At 62.1% G+C, this 17,015-nt stretch overlaps 2 protein-coding genes across 8 annotated transcripts in view; one reads left to right on the forward strand and one right to left on the reverse strand.

Annotated features, from left to right (window-relative positions):
• Positions 1-6,823, forward strand: part of CCDC33 (coiled-coil domain containing 33) — a 41,696-nt gene extending 34,873 nt beyond the window's left edge. Inside the window, exons 14-24 of the mRNA XM_075764867.1 lie at positions 3,041-3,147; positions 3,465-3,621; positions 3,848-3,969; positions 4,525-4,766; positions 4,871-4,959; positions 5,181-5,312; positions 5,517-5,589; positions 5,842-5,963; positions 6,060-6,143; positions 6,244-6,364; positions 6,634-6,823. Coding sequence (XP_075620982.1) covers positions 3,041-3,147; positions 3,465-3,621; positions 3,848-3,969; positions 4,525-4,766; positions 4,871-4,959; positions 5,181-5,312; positions 5,517-5,589; positions 5,842-5,963; positions 6,060-6,143; positions 6,244-6,364; positions 6,634-6,767 — 1,383 coding nt within the window. The 3' untranslated portion in view covers positions 6,768-6,823. The remainder of the gene's footprint in view (positions 1-3,040; positions 3,148-3,464; positions 3,622-3,847; positions 3,970-4,524; positions 4,767-4,870; positions 4,960-5,180; positions 5,313-5,516; positions 5,590-5,841; positions 5,964-6,059; positions 6,144-6,243; positions 6,365-6,633) is intronic.
• Positions 6,824-6,842: 19 nt separating this feature from the next.
• CYP11A1 (cytochrome P450 family 11 subfamily A member 1) lies at positions 6,843-11,398 on the reverse strand. Of its 7 annotated transcripts, XM_075764822.1 has the most exons (9): positions 10,611-11,393; positions 9,894-10,049; positions 9,470-9,669; positions 8,859-9,062; positions 8,203-8,363; positions 7,959-8,125; positions 7,735-7,813; positions 7,380-7,571; positions 6,861-7,263 (listed from the first exon to the last, which is right to left on the reverse strand). In XM_075764822.1, the coding sequence occupies exons 1-9, from the start codon at positions 10,871-10,873 to the stop codon at positions 7,141-7,143; spliced, it is 1,545 nt and encodes a 514-aa protein (XP_075620937.1). In that variant the 5' UTR covers positions 10,874-11,393; the 3' UTR covers positions 6,861-7,140. The 7 variants fall into 7 exon arrangements, with proteins under 7 accessions (XP_075620931.1, XP_075620930.1, XP_075620934.1 ...); XM_075764820.1 differs by having other exon boundaries at positions 6,853-7,263; positions 8,203-9,062; positions 10,611-11,398; XM_075764819.1 differs by having other exon boundaries at positions 6,849-7,571; positions 8,203-9,062; positions 10,611-11,398.
• Positions 11,399-17,015: the final 5,617 nt, after the last annotated feature.

A 17,015-nucleotide genomic window follows, 5' to 3' on the forward strand; every position in this document is an offset into this window, starting at 1 on the left:
GTAATCGCCCGCCCTAAAAATCATCACCCCGGTTAGGAAGGGAGTAGAAGATGCGGTGTCTCTATTAAATCGAACTCGTCTCAGATTAAGCGCTTTTCAATGCAATCCAATTAACTCTTAAATTGAATTGTAATGCTTTGGCTAATATACACCCCCCCCCCCCGCTCCCAGTACAGCCCCCCCCTCCCAGCCCCGGTGCATGGGAAGGGAGTTCAGCCGTGGTTTAATCAGATAATTCGCTGATTTAGTCGTTTATTCGCTGCCTTTCGCCGGCTGGTGAATCCTGCCAAGGTGTACAGAGAGCGGCCGGGCTAAAAAATCACCGTATTTCCCCTCGGGGACCTGCAAATCCCTCAGGGGTTGGGGAAACACTTTGATTTTGGAAGTAGAGGGGGGAAAAAAACCCCAAACCAAACCCCGTTGACCCATCGATCTGGCCACCCAGGTGTTGGCCTGAGGATGGGTTTGGGTACCGGTGCATCCCGGAGAGGGGCTGGGTACCCCCGTGGGGAGCGTTGGTGGCGACACTGGGCAATACGAATGACGACTTCATTATCTCCTGATGGTTTCGTGAGCAGTTGTTACAGAAAAGAGGGAAAAAATGGGATTTTTTTTCTTTTTTTTTCCCCCTCTGATCTTCCTAAGCTGCTGCAGCGATTTATTTTTTTTTTTTCCTCAGATATGTAAATCTCCACTTATCCCATCTTCATAACAATTAAGGAATCGGGCTTCATACTCATCCAGGGACGTGTTATTTGTTGGGCTGGTGGGAGATTGTCTTGCAGAAGGGGCCGGTGCGCTGCCAGGGACTCAAAATGCTCCCGTGCTCACACGCGTAACGAGTTGGCCCGTCCTCAGCCCCTCTCCGGGGTGCGTTGCTGTCCCTTCCCTGGTCTGGGACAGGGTCAGGCCATGACATGTGGATGCAGCATCCTCTGGCACATCTTATTTTGGGGCATTTTGGGGCATTTTTGGGCCTCGTGGGCTCCTAACCTGAGGTTTATCGCCAGCTGCCTCTCCTCGCTTTGCTCCGCGTTGTTCCTTCGCCCGTCTGGAGATGAATTGATTCAAGCTAATCGGATACATCAAAGCGTCTCGGAGCAATTTGTTAAATAAATAGAAAGGAAAAAAAAAAAAAACCTTGGCCTAAGCAAATATGGGAAGGAGGGGGACGGATGAAAGGCTCTAAAGGCAGGGGAAGCTTCAGAGGCTTGGAAATGATGGGGAAAAAAAAATAAAAATATATATATATATATATACATAAAAAATAAATAGCGAGTGCCAGGAGTTTCAAAGCTTCCATCGGTTCAGACGTGGATTCCCAGGCTTTCATCCCGGACCCCTGCGGGAAGGAGAGACGCAGTTATCTCCGGATGGATTTGAGATAGGAGGCGTTGGGGAAAATATCTCGAAATACCCTTAATTCTGCCCCCCCCGTCCCCCGGAGGCAGCGCCGGGGTGATGCCGCCTGCCGGGAATGAGAGCCGGGACGAGCACGGGCAGAAATGACGGGACGGTGGGTGCTTGAGCAGCGCTGGGCTGGGATTAAAGGCTGGGATTAAAGGCTGGGAATGGTTTTTTTGGGTTTTTTTTTTTTTACCCTCCGCAGGTGTTAGCCGAATCTAGAAAAGCCGAGGTTGAACCCAGCGCCTTCCGGCGCGGGCAGGGAAGGCAGCTGCCCAGCCCCGTGCATTATTGATGGAGCAGATAATTGCGTGCTTCCCACCGGCCCTTTGATGAAAAATTGATGGCACGGGACGAGGAATCGAGTGGGGCTCCATCGACCGACACCGGGACCTTTGTTTCTTAACAAACACCCGAGGAGACGGGGACGCGGGGTGCCACGATGGGTGGGGGGCACAAGAGCTTCTGTGGGTACCCCAAAAGGAGGGGGGGGGGGGGGGCATGACGACACCAGTTGAAGCAGAGCATCCCTTGAAAATGCTCTACATTCAATCTCGGGATGAAAGTGGGGTTTGATCAGTGAATTATTCTCTGCTCAGGATCGGCCCAAACCCCAAGGCAGAGCCGAAGCCCGCTACCCCCCCCCCCTCCAAGCCCCCCCCCCCCAGCATCTCCAAGATGCGGGTCCTCAGAAGTTTAATTGAGCGTTTGAAACATCAGAGGAGCGTGCCGAGAGGGGAGAGCGTGGAAATGAGATGCTGTCGTTGCCGGAGCCACCCGGCTTCGTCAGGACCCGGCGGTGGCTGCCACCGTGTCACCTCCTTGGGTCTGCGCCGCTGGGAGCGGGAGATAAGGTGCTGAGCTGCCGCAGGGAGGAGTTGCTAACGGGAAGGTTGTGTTGTAGCAACAACCCCGCCACCTAAATCCCTTTGCCAGCAGAAAGGACCCGGCAAAAATATCTTTTCGCCATGTCGCAACCCGCCGGCGTCGCCGTAAGTCCTCCGGCCGGCGGTGCGAGGATGGGATGTTGGTCCGGAGGCGGGGAGGGGGGTGGCAGAATTGCTGGGGAGTTTGTTTGGGACAGGCAGAGCCTGGCAACCCGCGGGCAGGCAGGGCTGGCTGCCGGGAACGGGGTGCCGGGGGCGGGGGGACGCACACCGGGGATGACGCTGTACTACAGACCCTTCTCCTCCACTGTGAGTGTCGGGGGCGGCGGGTGGGGATGGGGACGTCACCCTGTCGCCGACGGGAGCGGAGGACGCAGAGGTCCCTTGGGGTTGCTTTGTCTCCCAAGGGTGCACGGCTCGACGGTCTGGCCATGAGGTGATGCTCAAAGCCGGGCGTTTCTAAGCATCCCCATCCTCAGGAGAAGGTCTTCCAGCCCTGTGGTCACTCCATGTTGCATCCAAGCCCCAAAGGTGGGATGCTTGAAGCAGCATGGCCAGCGACGCCAGAGGTTTTTGAGGGCAGGGCTGGATCCTGACCCCAAAGCAACGATGGCAAAAGTGTTTTGCTCCAGGTGAAAGCCAGGAGAGCTGCTCCAAGCCGTGGGGATGAAGGAGCACGCCGCTCCTCTCCGAAGGCTTTCCCCAGCCTGCTCCTCATCCTCACCCTCCGCTCTGATGTCTCCTGCCAGCTCCACCGAGACGACGTCTCCCTCCCGGCGGCTGATGCTGTGGCCAGCATCTTGCCCGGAAAGCAGCCGTTCCCGCACAGGATGGGAGCGCCAGCAGAGCAGCGGAGGTACGGGGGCCCAGCCGGTTTCGCAGCCCCCTCTTGGCTCCTTCTCCTGATCCTTCTTGGGGTGGTCTCCTCCTTCCTCCGTTCTCCCCGTGTTTTCCCCAGCAGCTTCTCCTCCTGCCCCACCGCTGCCCATCTTCCTCCTCACCTCCTCCAGCCACCCACCCTCCCTGCACCCCCATCCCCTGCCTTGCCCCCGCCCCGTACCCCAAATAGGCTCCTCTCTCCTATGGAGGGTTCCCCGGCCAAGGCTTTGCCGGTGTTTCCCCCCCAACGGGAGCCGCCGGCCAAGGGTGTCCCCCGCCATCTCCGCTCCGCAGGTCCCAGGTCATCGGGGACCACCAGGAGCCAGAGAGTGTTGGGGAGGCCGGAGGAGCGGGGGGCAGTGGGGGCACTGGGGGGGACAGCAGCATCCCCAAGGTGGGTCCCGGCTACCGTGGGGACCGAAATCAGGCTGCTGTGGGCTCTACACTGCCGGTGAGTGAAGGTCTTGGGGGGGGGGGGGGAGCCCTTGAGTTGGGCTGGAGGGGGCTTTATCTTGGGAATGAACTGAGGTTGGGATGAAACAGCCCTCAGGCAGATGGGGAAAGAGGAGCCGAGCCTCCAGCTGCACCTGCCCCCCCCTTCTCCCCCTTCCCCAAGGCTGCGTGATGCCACTGCACCCCCTCCCTGTGCCCCTGCCCCCCCCCCCAGCTCCGCCAAGGCCATCCCCAAGGCTGGGAGCGGGGGGCCGCGGGAGCTGGCGGCACACGGCTTTCCCCGGCCAAGGTCCCCGCTGCCGGGATCCTTCCTGCAGCCCAGCGTGGCACGGAGGGACTCAGCAGGGTCAGCCTGAGAAGGTGCAAACCCTCGGGGAATTATTGCCCACCCCTCCCTACCCCCCCATCACCTGGCAAGGTGTTCCCCAACCACACGGGTGCTAAAAACCCTCAGGCACATCCGTACAAAACATTCGTCCCTCCGTTATTCTTCACCACCTCCTCCCTTCTTCTAAAGACCTGCAGAGCCCTGTAAGGCTTGGAGCTTGGGGTTGACCCCCCCAGTTCTGATGCTGTTCTACCCCACGTCCTTGGGAGAGTTGCTTTTCCCCCAAAAGGAGTGGTAGGAAGAGATGGGGAAATGCGGGGAGGGGGTCCGTGGGGTGGAGGGAGAGGTTGGCGGGTGGAGAGAAGGTTTGGAGGGACAGGAGAGAAGGAGCAGTGGTTGGAGAAGAGAAAGAGAAGGATGGATGGGGAAAAGAAGGATGGATGGTTGGAGAAGAGAAGAGAAGGATGGATGGTTGCAAGAGGAGGGGGGAATGTGGGTGTTGCTTAGCTCCTCCATGATGGGTCTGACCCTCAAGACAAAGGTGCTCAGCTGAGCTCTGGGTGCCGGGGAAAGCCCGGGCCGGCAGTGGGGTGCCAGCAGCTCTGCTCTGGGCTGGCAGGAGGTGGGCAGCTACCACCTGGCACTGAGACGGATGGCAGGGGACCTCCTGTCCCTGCGCCGGCACGTCGCCAGCCTGGAGGTGGAGAACGGGCACCTGCGGCGCAGCCTGACCTCGCAGGAGGAGCTGGGCCACGCTCTGCTCGACGACGCGGACCTGGACGTCATGACCCGGGAGGAGCTGCTGGATAGGCTCGGTGCGTGATGGGGAAGGATGGAGGGTGGTGGAAACTGGGGGACAGCAAAGGGGACAGCACTGTCCCCTGGCCGGGTGCTGAGGATGTGACGTGGGCTCTTGCAGCCACCCTCAAGCGCAAGCTGGTGGCCGGCGCAGCGGAGATGAGGAGGCTGAAGGACCGTGTCCAGCAGCTGCAGAACGAGCTGATCCGGGTACGGACGCTGGCAGGAGCGGACAGGGACTGCCCGGGGGGTGGAGGGAGGGTGGAGGAGCAGGGAGACCATCACAGCCCCTCTGTAGCCAACCAAGCGCCCGAGAGCTCCAGGACCCCACCACAAAGCTCTCCCAGCCCTACAAGCGATGCCCCAAGGCTTGAGGCTCGGCATAGAGATTTCCTGGGGGCTTTTCCCCTTCCTCCCCCACTCCCCTCCAGAAAAACGACCAGGAGAAAGATTTGGTGCTGCTCCAGCGAGCCCACCGGCAGCAGCAAGCCGCGCTGAGGAGGTGCCAGGAGAAGGTGGCCAAGACTAAGGGCTTGGAGGAGACCGTGCGGCAGCAGGAGAAGGTGAGTCGGGGGACATGAGGTTGGGGTGAGAAGGGCAGGTTTGAGGGGCATGAGGCTTTTTGGAGAAAAATGGGACCTTTTGGCTTGTTCCGCCCCTCCATGAGCACTGCCTGGTGCCGGAGGGGATGTGACGGCCACTGCAGTCTTGCATTGAGGTGTCCCCATGCCCTGGTGACACGGGGATGGCTCTGCTCTCTCCCGCAGGTGATCGAGGCGATGGAGCGGATGCTGCAGGAGAAGCTTGCCGGGATGGGCAGGAGCACTGAGAAGCCGGCAGGTGGGTGCAAGTGGGGACAGGGACCCTTGGGTGGGGGGGACACCCATATACAGCTGCTGGACTCCGCTGGTGGCCACGTCCTTCTGATGGTTTGCACCACGGGATGGTTTGCAGTGGGGGGGTCAGAGGAGGTGCTGAGCCACCCGACACCCATCCCTGGGCCTGGGGGAGACGGGGGCTTGCTCCTGGCCCCTGTCTCTGCACAGGGGGGTGCAGGACACGTCCCACTGTCCCCCCCACCCCATCCCGCAGGTGAAGCCCTCTCCGAGGAGGCGCATGCCGTGCTGCTGGCCGAGAACCGCAGGCTGCGGGAGGAACTGGCGAGACCCCCCAACCCCTCGCCCCCCATCGCTCCACGCCCCCCAGCCTTGCTGGTGAGACCAGAGAGGGGGGCACAAGGCTGAGACCCCAAAAAGCAATGCCGGGGGTGGGGTGTGTGTGACCGCTCCTGCTCATCTCGTGGTCCGCAGGATGGTTTTGGGGGTGCGGAGAAGCTGTCGCTGCTAGCCAGGCTGGAGGAGGCACAAGCCCGCGGACGGGTGCTGGAGAGGCAGGTGGGCATCGCCCTCCCACCCCCTGCTTGACTGGGGGGGGGGGGGTGTTGGGGGGGGGGGGGTGGGGGGGGTCACCTCTGGCCCCCTGGTTTGGCAAGAGCCAGCCTGGTTTGGGTCTGTCCCAGCTGGAGGAGGCGGCGAGAAGGTGGGGACGGGAGAAGCAGGAGCTGGGCACTCGGCTGCTGGAGAGGGAGCACGGCTTCCCCCACGCCCCCGCCTTGGTGAGCACCCCGGGGTGGGGGGGTGTTGGGGAGGGGACAGGATCACCCTGTGCACCCAGGCTATAGTTTGGGGGGGGGGGGGGGGGTGTCTCTCCATGCCCCGCCCCCACATCAGGGGGGATTTGCCTCAGTTTCCCCCCCACCCCCCAACCCCAGACCCCCTTATCGCAACCCTCCCACCCACAGGCGATGCCCCCCAGGGCCACGGGGAGGGGAGGGGGGAATGGATTTACAGCTCCCCAAGACCTTTTTTTCCCATTCCCCTCCAGAACCTGCCGGCGATCCCCACGGCGACCCCCCCGAGAAGACCCCTGGCCCCCCTGCCCTAACCCGCGCCCGGCGAGAGAAGAGACGGAGAAGCCGAAGGCTGGCAGGCAGGAGCCGGCGCTTTTTCGCACGATGAAATCGCAGAGCAAAATCCAAGGCGAAGCAAAACATCTGGGGATGTGTGTCCCCCGCTTGGGGACCACCCCCCTCCCCCCGATGCGGCAGCACCCACCCCATCCCACGCTCCCTTTTGGGGGTTCCCCCGGGGGGGGGGGGGGGGCTGGGGTTGCTCCCGTTTATCTCCCCCCCGTGGCGTAAGCGCAGCCTTGAGCGGGCTGGAGCGAAGGCAGGGATGTGCCGAGCCAAGGTTGTGGCCGTGAGAAGCTTCCCAGCTGTCCCCCAAATTCCATCCCCGGGGACGGAGCTGGGCCGTGAGGAGCCGAAAACGCCCGCCGGGCTGTCGGGATGGGGTGTCCCCCAAACCTGGGTGTAAGTCAGGATCGGGCTCCTCACGCCTGGGACTCGAGCGGCCGTAAGGTCAAGTAGATGGGTTTGTCTGGGATCAGGATGAGGTCAAACTTGGTCCCGACCTCCACCACTCTCATGGTTTCGATCTTGAAGTTCTCCAGGATCTGGGACGGAGGAGAAAAGAGGGGATGGGAAACCCTGGAGGTACCATCACCCACGTGCCACCGCCCCGGTCCCTTCCGGCGCCACTTCCCGGTGTCCCCAGCAGTGGGATGCTCACGTGCATGAGGAAGAGCTGCATCTCCAGCTCGGCGATCCGACGTCCCAGGCACTGGCGGGGTCCGAACCCAAACCCCAACCCCTTGAAGTGCTTGGGGCCGGCTACCAGCCAGCGCTGGGGGTTGAACTGCTCCGGTTTGGGAAAGACCTCGGCGTCCCGACCCATGGCGTAGAGACCGACCTGCACCAGCGTCTGCGGGGAAGGATCGGTGCTCAGGGTGCAAGAAGAGGGGGTGCAGGGCTGGGATCCAGCCCCCACGGCTGCTCCCCCCATGTCCCCCCCCCCCCCCCCCCCCAGGTCCCACCTCCACCCAGAGCCCCGCACGAAGCAGATCGGACCCTGTGGCCGCGCTCACCTTGGGGGGGATGCGGTAGTCTTGGAGGATGACCTCCTGCGTGGTGTACCTCTGCAGGGTCACCGCCACGGGGTGCAGCCTGGAGGAGAGGGGGACAGGTCCCACGCAGCTGATTTTGGGGGATGACCTGGCCCGGCCGTGTCCCACCTCATCGCAGGGCATCCCAGCAGCTCCAGGGATTTGGGACCGGGGCATTTTTCAGTGTGTGTGTGGGTCCTCCTCACCTGAGCGTCTCCTTGATGGCAGCTTTGAGCAGCCGGATGGTTTTCAGCATCTTCACTCTGTCCCCCGCCGCCTCTCGCTTGGCGGCCAGGACCTCTGCCCGCAGCTGCTCCTGGACCCCCGGGGACCGTGCCAGCTCGAACATGGCCCACTGCAGCGTCATGGAGGTCTGGAGCGGGGCAGAGGAGCAAAGCTCAACACCAGCCAGGACCTTCTCCCTGCCCAACAACCCTGCCCGCTCCTTACTGTGTCCACCCCACCCGCCATCATCTCAGTGACGCTGGCCTTGATGTCATCCAAGGGCAGCTTGTCCTGCATGATGAGGCTGCAGAGGATGCCCATGTACTCCTTGGTGCTCTTGCGTTGCAGCCGCAGGTCCCGGTAAACATTTTGTATGCATTTGTCCGCTGAGGAGACACAGAGACGCAGAGTGACCTTCTTTCTCCAGAGCCGTGGTGGAGGAGGAAGGCGCCAGATGTGACACCTTAGGACATCGCTGCCCCGTGCCGGTGGCTCTTCCGTGGCAGTTGCCCTGCTGCAGGACCCAGCAGTGGCTGGTGGGCACGGAGGGTACGGGGTGAGGTTGCTCCAGGGCGATGACACCCTGCAGGAGGGTTGTCCCAGGTGCCAAAAGCTCTCTGAGGCCACAAGCCCCTTTGGGAGAGCTGCACCCCTCAATGTGATGCCCGTCACCTGCCCTTCCATCGCTCCTGGATGGTTCCCCACTGCTCCATCCCGCAAGCGCCAGATGTGGAAAACTCTCCTGGCTTTGGTGGCCCTACGCTGGGTGACTGGACCCAGGAGAAGGTCTCCACGCTGGTGAGATGAGGCTGCGCTATGAAGCCAAGTCCTCAAAGGGGCTTTTGGTGACACAGGGAGGTGGGGACAGGCGGAGCGCTCACCCTGGCTGAAGATGGCATCCCAGGCCCAGACATGGTCCCGCCACGTCTTGGCGTTGAGGTGGCGGAGGAGGGCGGGCGGCACGTAGAGCATGGGCGAGGTGGTGTGGAACATCAGGGTCACGGCATCGATGAAGCGCTGAGCCTCGGGGTCCACGAAGTCCTGCAGCAGCCCCAGCCGCTCCCCGTACAGCACGTGGCACACGGCTGCGAGCAGAGCACCCGTGAGGGGAACCTGACCCCAACTCCCATCCCCTCCACCCTCCCGTGGCCAACTCCAGCCTTTCCATGGCTACAGAGACCTGGCTTGGCCACCTCCTCGCTCCTCGCATCACGGGGCCATGGAGGCATCCCATGTTGGGTAGAGTTGGCTACCGGTTGATGACCAGTAGATGATAAAACACTGTTTTATCAACAGTGTTGACTTGTTCCCTACTTCTCCGGAGAGACGACACCCCTCTAGACCCTAAGGCTTTGGGGGAGAAGCCGGTTTGGCCGTCTCTGAGGATGAAACTGGGGGAAACGCAGCGTGTTGCCCATCTCGGACACCCTGCAAAGGGATGTTTTGGGGGGGGGGGGCACGTCTTGCAGAGACTCGCACCCCTGACACTCACACTCCAGGGCAAAGCGGAAGAGCTCGTGGGTGAAGTCGGCCGTCCAGCGCTCCCGGCCGCTCTTCCCCACCTGGGCTCGCGCCCGCCGGACGAAATCCTCTCCCACCTCGCTCAGCAGGGGCACGAACCCCTCCACCACCTGCGGCGACAGCACCTCCTTGTTCAGCATCAGGCGGTCCGAGCGCCAGGCCTCCCCCGTCCTGCGGGACACCAAAGTGGGGGGGAGGGTCAGAGGTGTCCCCCCCTCATCCCCCCCACCCCCCCTCTGGAGGATACCACCACCCCCCCTCCCCAAAGCACGGGGCCAGCCGATGTCCCCATCACCCTCCAGCTTCCCACCGCCTCGTGTGCCGTGGCTGTTGCGATAGAACCTGGGAGCCCCATTTCTAGGGACATTGGCCCCCCCCCGGCCCCCCCGACTCACTTGAGGAGCACGCCGTAGGGCTTGTTGCGATAGTCACGATAAGCCACCCAGGGGGGCACGCTGAAGCGCTCCGGCAGCGTCCCCTCCGCCTGGAAGAGGGTGGCAGCGTCTCGGGGGCTGATGATGTTCACGCTCTCGTAGATACCCAGCTTCTCCCTGCCGGGGTGGGGGGGGGGTCAGCCCTGCACCCTGACCCCCACCCACGTCCCCCCACAGCCCCACGTCTCCCCAGATCAACCACTTTCCCTCTAGCACCCCCAAATCAACCACACACGCACACACCCCGCTCACCAAAATGCTGCCTGCAGGTCCCATCCCGGAGGATGCAGCGGCTCAGCACCAGGCAGGATCAGCCCCCCCCCAGGGCTCAGGCAGGCACAGCTGGGGGTGCTGGACCTGGACACCCCCCCCCGCCGTGTTCCCCGTCCCCCTCTGCCTCCAGAGATGATGGGGGGGGGGGAGCAGAGCCCCTCTCCAGCCCTGCCGCCCCCTTCTCCAGCCATCCCACACCCGCAGGTCTCCCCTCTCGCCCCTCACCGTGGCATCAAGCCTGGTCGGCATACAACAAGAAGAACCGCTCCGACAGCTCAGCCACCTCTCTTACCTGGAGCAGGGCTGGGAACAGCAGCAGCAGCCCGGACTGGGAAGCCAGGGGAAGCTGGGGGGGGTTGTCGGGGGGTGTGGGGGGGATGATGCCGGGGCCAGACGCTTCCTCACCTGTAAATGGGCCCGAACTGCTGGAACTTGTGAGCCATGATGTGATGGAGGTTGTGCAAGCCGCCCTCCTGCCAGAAGCGGTAGAGGTTGAGCCAGCCGGCTCCCCAGTCACCGGGCAGTTGGTTAAAAGGTCGAGGAGTTGATGGGATGGGGGGAGAACGCAACGGGGTGGCAGCAGCTCCCCGAGTCGGGCAGCGTTCTCCGACTCGGGCAAGGGGACATCCCCGTAAGGTGCCTGGTTTGGGAACAGCACGGGCGAGCATGGGAGCGGGCGGCGGGACTGGGAGGCGAGGGTGGCCTCCGCTCTTATCCCCCCCCAACTTGGCCGTCGTTCAAGGCGAGGTGCTCCCGCCCGCCTCCCCGTGAGTCACGTCTGCTCCAGGGACGGACGGACAGAGGGGTAAAGCGCACGGCGTTTCTCAGCTGTCGGGGCATCCAAAAGAAGTTTGCAGAGAGCATCATCCTCTCCCAGCCTTGCCGAAAAGGGGTTCGGGCGGATCTCGAGTGGCATGGGGTGACAAGGGTGACACCCCGATAAAAGCGGGTGCTGTCGCAAGCACCGAAAGCGAAAAGCCGGCTGCCGAGGGGAGAAATGTTTTGTCCGCAAAATAAATGATTAAAATGATCCAGGGGGACAAAATAGCGTGGGTTAGGCTTGGCAACGCTCAGCTGATGGGTCCCCGCGGGACGGGTCTCCTGCTCCAAAACATCGGCTGCCGTTTAGTGCAGGAACCCCCAACCCCACCCCCCCCACCCCCCCCGCCAGGAGGGAAAGGCTTTTTGGGGTGTCATGGTCCCCGTCATGGAGAAAAACTCCTGCCCCCGAGCTGGGTGGCAGACACCTTCCCTTGTCCCCAGGCCCAGTAACACCCACTGGTCACCAGTTAGCAACGGGGGGGTGGGAGAGTTAACGGGGTCCCTGGGGTGTCCCTGGGGGAGGACGAGGAGCTCAGGGAGGGTCGTGCTGGGCTTATTCTGCTTTTAAACCTTCCCTAGTATTTTTATTTCCCGTTTTCCCCGGGGAACGGGGAGGAGGAACGAAGCAGCGAGGGATGCCCGAGGCGGAGGATGCTGAGCCGGGCTGCCGCAACGGCGGCGGGCACCGGGGGGCGCGCCTGGCCCGTCTGCTGCCACCGGGCTGTGCCTGGCCCCCCCGACCCGGTACCTGCAGCCTGGCCCCCCCCAGGGCTCCGTCCCCTCCTGCCCCACGGTCCCTGTCCCCCCCCCAGGGCTCTGTCCCCCCCCAGGGCTCCGTCCCCTCCAGCCCCACGGTCCCTGTCCCCCCCCCAGGGCTCTGTCCCCTCCAGCCCCACGGTCCCTGTCCCCCCCCCAGGGCTCTGTCCCCTCCAGCCCCACGGTCCCTGTCCCCCCCCCAGGGCTCTGTCCCCTCCAGCCCCACAGTCCCTGTCCCCCCCCAGGGCTCTGTCCCCCCCCCAGGGCTCCGTCCCCTGCTGCCCCACGGTCCCTGTCCCCCCCCCAGGGCTCTGTCCCCCCCCCACAGGGCTCTATCCCCCCCCAGGGCACCTGATCTGTCCCCCCCCGCCCCGTCCCAGCCACCCACCGCTCGTCCCAGCTGCCACCACCTACATGAAGATGCCCACCCTGGGTGAGCGCCCGCCAGCTCGGCGCGTACCCCGGAGCAGCCCCCACAATTCGGGGACACGGTGGCACAGTGTCACCCCCGCTGTCCTTCATCCCTGCACCGTCACTGTCCTGAGTGGGACCTGGTGCTTCCCCTCCGGCCGTGGGTGACGGGGTCAATCCGGAGCAGTTTGGTCACGGCGTGGGCCCACGGGACACGGAGGGACACGCGGCTGAGCTCTGCCTGCTCCCCCGCATCGCCACGGGCTCCCACGCACGTCCCCCACGGGTCCCTGCCCTCCTTCCTCCACACCCCCCCAACCCCGGGACGTCTCCAAATTTTCGGGGCGCTACCCCAAAGGTGGACATAGAGAAGAAAACGCGAGGGTTTGTCCCCCCTCCCTCCGACAGCCCCCGAGCGCGCTGCTCGCAGAGGAAACCGCCGGCCGCCGCGGTGGGCACCGGAACCCCTGAGGTTTGGGGGGGCAAGGGGGGGCTCTGATGGAAAGCGTGGGGGGCAGGAAGCGGGTCGGGGAGGTGTTCGGAAGCCCTCAGCATCATTTTTTTCCCCAGTCAGCAGAATTCACAGCGTGGTCGGGGCTCTGACCGCTTTTGCCGATGGCCTCATCCGTGACAAGCGAAGTGGGCAGCGTGGGGACGGGAAGAGGCGTCTCACCCCTCTCCGTGGGCAGCAGCTCGTCCACGGAGCCTCCGTGACGAGCAGATCCCCTAACTATTTTTGTTTGAACCACGACAGAGGGTCTCTCCCCTCCCTGGTGTCACCCACGCTGGGGACAAGGAGGGTCCCTCCGGTGGGATTTCCTCTTGTGGAGAGGTGACATCCGTGGGTGTCACGCTCTCGCTTTCCACCTGTGGGATTTTCCTGGCGTCTATCACCTCCCGAACAAGCGAGGTGACTAACCGCCAGGTCCCATCCCACCTCTCCCCTCCCCGTAAATCACATCTCGGAGATGCTGCCGAGAAACCTTCCAGCTTTCTGCTCCGCGGCAGGAAACCCCGCTGAGCCCACGTCGCAGCCCCAACGCCAGCGAAACTCCAACCTGCCTGGAAAATCCCCGTCCTCCACCTCATCGCTCGGGCACCTGGGCTTGGGAATGTCACGATAGCAGCGATTTATCGGAGGGAAAATGTTTTTGGAGGAGCGGTTCATCCTTTCTGCATCTCGTCCCCACCGTCCCGAGCTGATGGGAACCGGCCGGGATGGGGCTGACTTCAACCAGGGTGATTTTAGCAATTTTTAGTGTGGGTTTTTGGGGTTTTTTTTTGGAGGGGGGGTGGAAATTTAAAAAGATTGCATCACATCACCGGGATGGAGAGTGGAGCAGTGATTTCATCCTGGGGTCTCCCCCTCTTGCCGCGTGAGCGCGTCCATTCATCGCGAGCTTTCGGCTCCTGCCCACGAGCAGGCGATCGGGAAAATTTCAGTCTTAAAATTTCTGCCCAGAAACTCCCCCCATGATTCAGTTTGAACCTGGGGGGGGGGGGGGGAACACCTCATTTTCATAATATTATATTCAAAAAGAGAAAACTTGCAGCTGCAAATAGACCGTGGCCGTGATCGAGGGGTTCTTGCCGGTGGGTTTCCCCTGGAGCAGAGAGAAGGGGATGAATTTAATCTGAAACGGGGACGATTCTAGCTCGGTTTTATTGTCCTGCTCCATTAAACTGAATCTCCTCTTATTGATTTATCACGTGAAGTCCCGGGCCTAAAAAATCACGGGACTGACGGTTGGTTTTCGGGGTCTCCATCGAGCTGGGATGGGATATCTCATCCTGATGGGATGCATCCTTCGGCCGCAATCGTCCCTCAGGGATCTCGGGGTGGAAATTCACGGCTGGAAGGGAAAAGCATTTGGGGAGGAGGAACGCGGCCACGTGGGAGGAAGGCGCGTCGGTTTATCCCGAGTTTAACTTCCTCAGGAACATCTCCCGGGTCATCTCATTTCTAGTAAGCAGCCGCGTTTCCCATTCGCGTCGCTCGCCACGGCCGGCGCCGACCTGCCTCGGTGGCGTAGCGTCCCCCACGCCACGTCCCCCACGAGGACCCACGGACAAAACGAGCCCGGAGGCAAACGTGGACGGACAGACAGACACCTGCCCGAGGCTGGTTAAATCCTGAGATCCTCAGGGGGAAAAAAAAAGGGGGGGAAAAGCTGCAGGGCAGCAAAGAACCCCTGCGAACGGAGCATCATGGGTGGGAAAACCCGGTCGGATGAAGAGGAGGGGAGGGGTGAAGGCAGGTGGGAGCGAGTCGGGTGGGTGGGATGTTTCTGGGCATCCGGACGGATGAGCTCCGTTTGTGCCTCCCTTTTGCCATCCTGTCCCAGGGGAAGCGGGCGGTGACGCCGTCGTCTGCACCGGACGGGATGGGCAGGACGCCGGGGGGGAGAGCCGGTCCCGGGGGGTGACGGAGCGTGGGGTCAGCGGCTCGGACGGGACCGGGAAGAACGGTTTGTGCTGGGCAGGCTGAGCCTAGGGTAAGGCACAAGGTAAAAAAAAAAACAAACCAAAACACCCGGCCGAGGATGAGGAGGATGTTGCCGAGATGCGGCAGCACCTCTCCATCCCCGAGATCTCAGCTCTCGTGAAATCAAGGATGAGCATCGGGGCATCCCGATTCCAGGCTCCAGCCAGCTCCGTCTGGGGTTGCTCTGTACCCCCATCCCGCCGGGAAAAGCTGCCCCGGGGAGGGGATGCTGTGGCTGGAGACAGCATCTCGAGTGAGCCTCCAAGGCCACCGGTGAGGTCAGAGGCGGAAATAACACCCCCAAAAAAAAACAACGCTGGGAAAAAATAAAATAAAATAAACCCAAACGTTCTCGAAGCTTTTGTTCCAGGCGCGCGTTCCTCCATCCGGCAAGGCCGTCGCGGTACCCGGCCTTCCTGTACGTACCCAGTCCCATCGAAACAAGGCTCCCAAAATAACTCCTCGAACAATGCGGCCGCAGTCAGGGCGAGGGTTGCAGCTTTTCCCCGTTCCCGCAGCCTGCGATAAACCTCGGTGCGTGTATTTGTTCAGCAGCCCGTGGTTCGGGGGTCATTGTATTCGTAGGAAACAGCCGGCGGCCAGGGGAAATACAGCCCAGAATAAACCATAGCCTGAAATGTTCGGGGTTTGCTGCTTTTTTTTCTTGTTTCTTCCCGCCCACCCCAGGAAATTTAACAAAAGGCTCCGTCTTTTATCCTGGTTGACCCCAGGGAGCGGGGACAAGGGCCGGGGAAGGAGATGCTGCTCCGGGGAGGGGGGTGTGTGGGGGTCTCTGCACCACGCAGGGACTCGAGGCTGTCCCTGTGATGCTCGGTCCTGCTTTTTGGGTAAGAAAACGAAGCCCGGACAGCCGAAATGAGGTTATCGCAGCCCTGCACCCCACACGACCCCAGCCCATCGCTTCCGACCCGCTCCCGGGGTGTGTGTGGGGGGTTCGGCGTGGCGCAGGTCCGAACCCCCCCCCCCCCCGCTCGCCTCTTTGCAGGGCACGGCGAAGCACTTGGGAGTTTGAGGTTTTGGGGAGGGTTTTTAGAGCTTTGGGAATCCAAACACAAATATCTCGGCATCTGCACGCAGCACCTGAGGGATAACGCCTGGGCGCCGGGTTTCGCTCCCTTCCCGTCTCGGATGAGCCCCCCCCCGCCTCTTCGTGCTGCGGAAGTGGGGGGGGGCTGCATAGAAATCACACTTTTTTTTTTTTTTTTTTTCTTTTTTAGCTCCACCGAAACCTGCCTGCCTTTCGGGCTCATTTCTCCTTCTTTACGTCAAGATGCCGCTGGCGCATATGCTGCCGGCGGGAAGTTTTCTGCCAAACCCAGTGCTAAGAAAGAAATAAAGCAGGGGAGGCTTTCGCTTTCAGCTGCCAACTCTTCCTCCTGCGGATCGGGGACCTGCAAAACCATCTTGAAAATCCCGATTTGAGACCTCTGGGACAGGTTCCATCCCCCCCCCCGGTGCTTTGCAAAAGGAATTCGACGGTGCATCGCTGCAAACCAGGGCTGGAGCTCCGGGCAGGGGGGGGTTCTTACCCCAAATCGATGCCTAAATATTTCCTGACGCTCCCTGCGGGAACGGGCCCAGCGAGGAGCGCTCAGAATAGCGCGCAGAAAGGCAGCCGGGCGCGGGTTCGAGAGGAAGCCGTGACCCTTGGAAAGCCCCGCGAAAGGGGGCCGAGCGCTGCGACGGGTCTGCCGGGCTCTGCCGCCGGCTCTGCCTTTGTGCCGAGGGGCTTTGACGGAGGGTTTGAAAGAGAAGCAGCAGAGAACAATCTCTCCCCCTTTGTCAGCGTGTTTTAAAAGCATGAATTCCTATTCCCCGCTTCCCTCCGTTCCAAGCCTGGCCTTTTCCTCCTCCCCCCCCCCCCCCCCCCCCCAGCTATCAACCATCAGCTCATTTTTTCCCCTAAACCAGCAAATAAAGTTCAGCACCGCTCCCAAAATCCATCCCCGACGTCAAAGCATCGCCGTGCCCGCCCCAGCTCCCGGCAAAAGGTTACCAGGAGGGTTCCGCACCCACGAGGACCCACCGCCGCTATTTCTACCCATCTCTGCAGGCAGCGGGCGGTGAGGAAAATAAAAAAATAAATAAATAAACCCTTCCATGGGTTTTTCCAGTGGGAATTCGCCCGGTTTCTTGCTCCTGATGGTACCAACCGGCGGCGGGAGCAGCAAAACCCAGGGTTGCTGCTGGAGAGGAGGAGAAGACACGGAAGAGGGTGGGGGGACCTCTTGGTTGTGGGTGAAGAAGGGCAGGGGAGACCCCAGCCACGGCAGCAGCCTCCCGCGGCTCCTGCTGAGAAACCCAGCACTCGCCTG

The sequence above is a fragment of the Balearica regulorum genome, chromosome 12, assembly GCF_011004875.1.
Source record: "Balearica regulorum gibbericeps isolate bBalReg1 chromosome 12, bBalReg1.pri, whole genome shotgun sequence".
NCBI lineage: Eukaryota > Metazoa > Chordata > Aves > Gruiformes > Gruidae > Balearica > Balearica regulorum.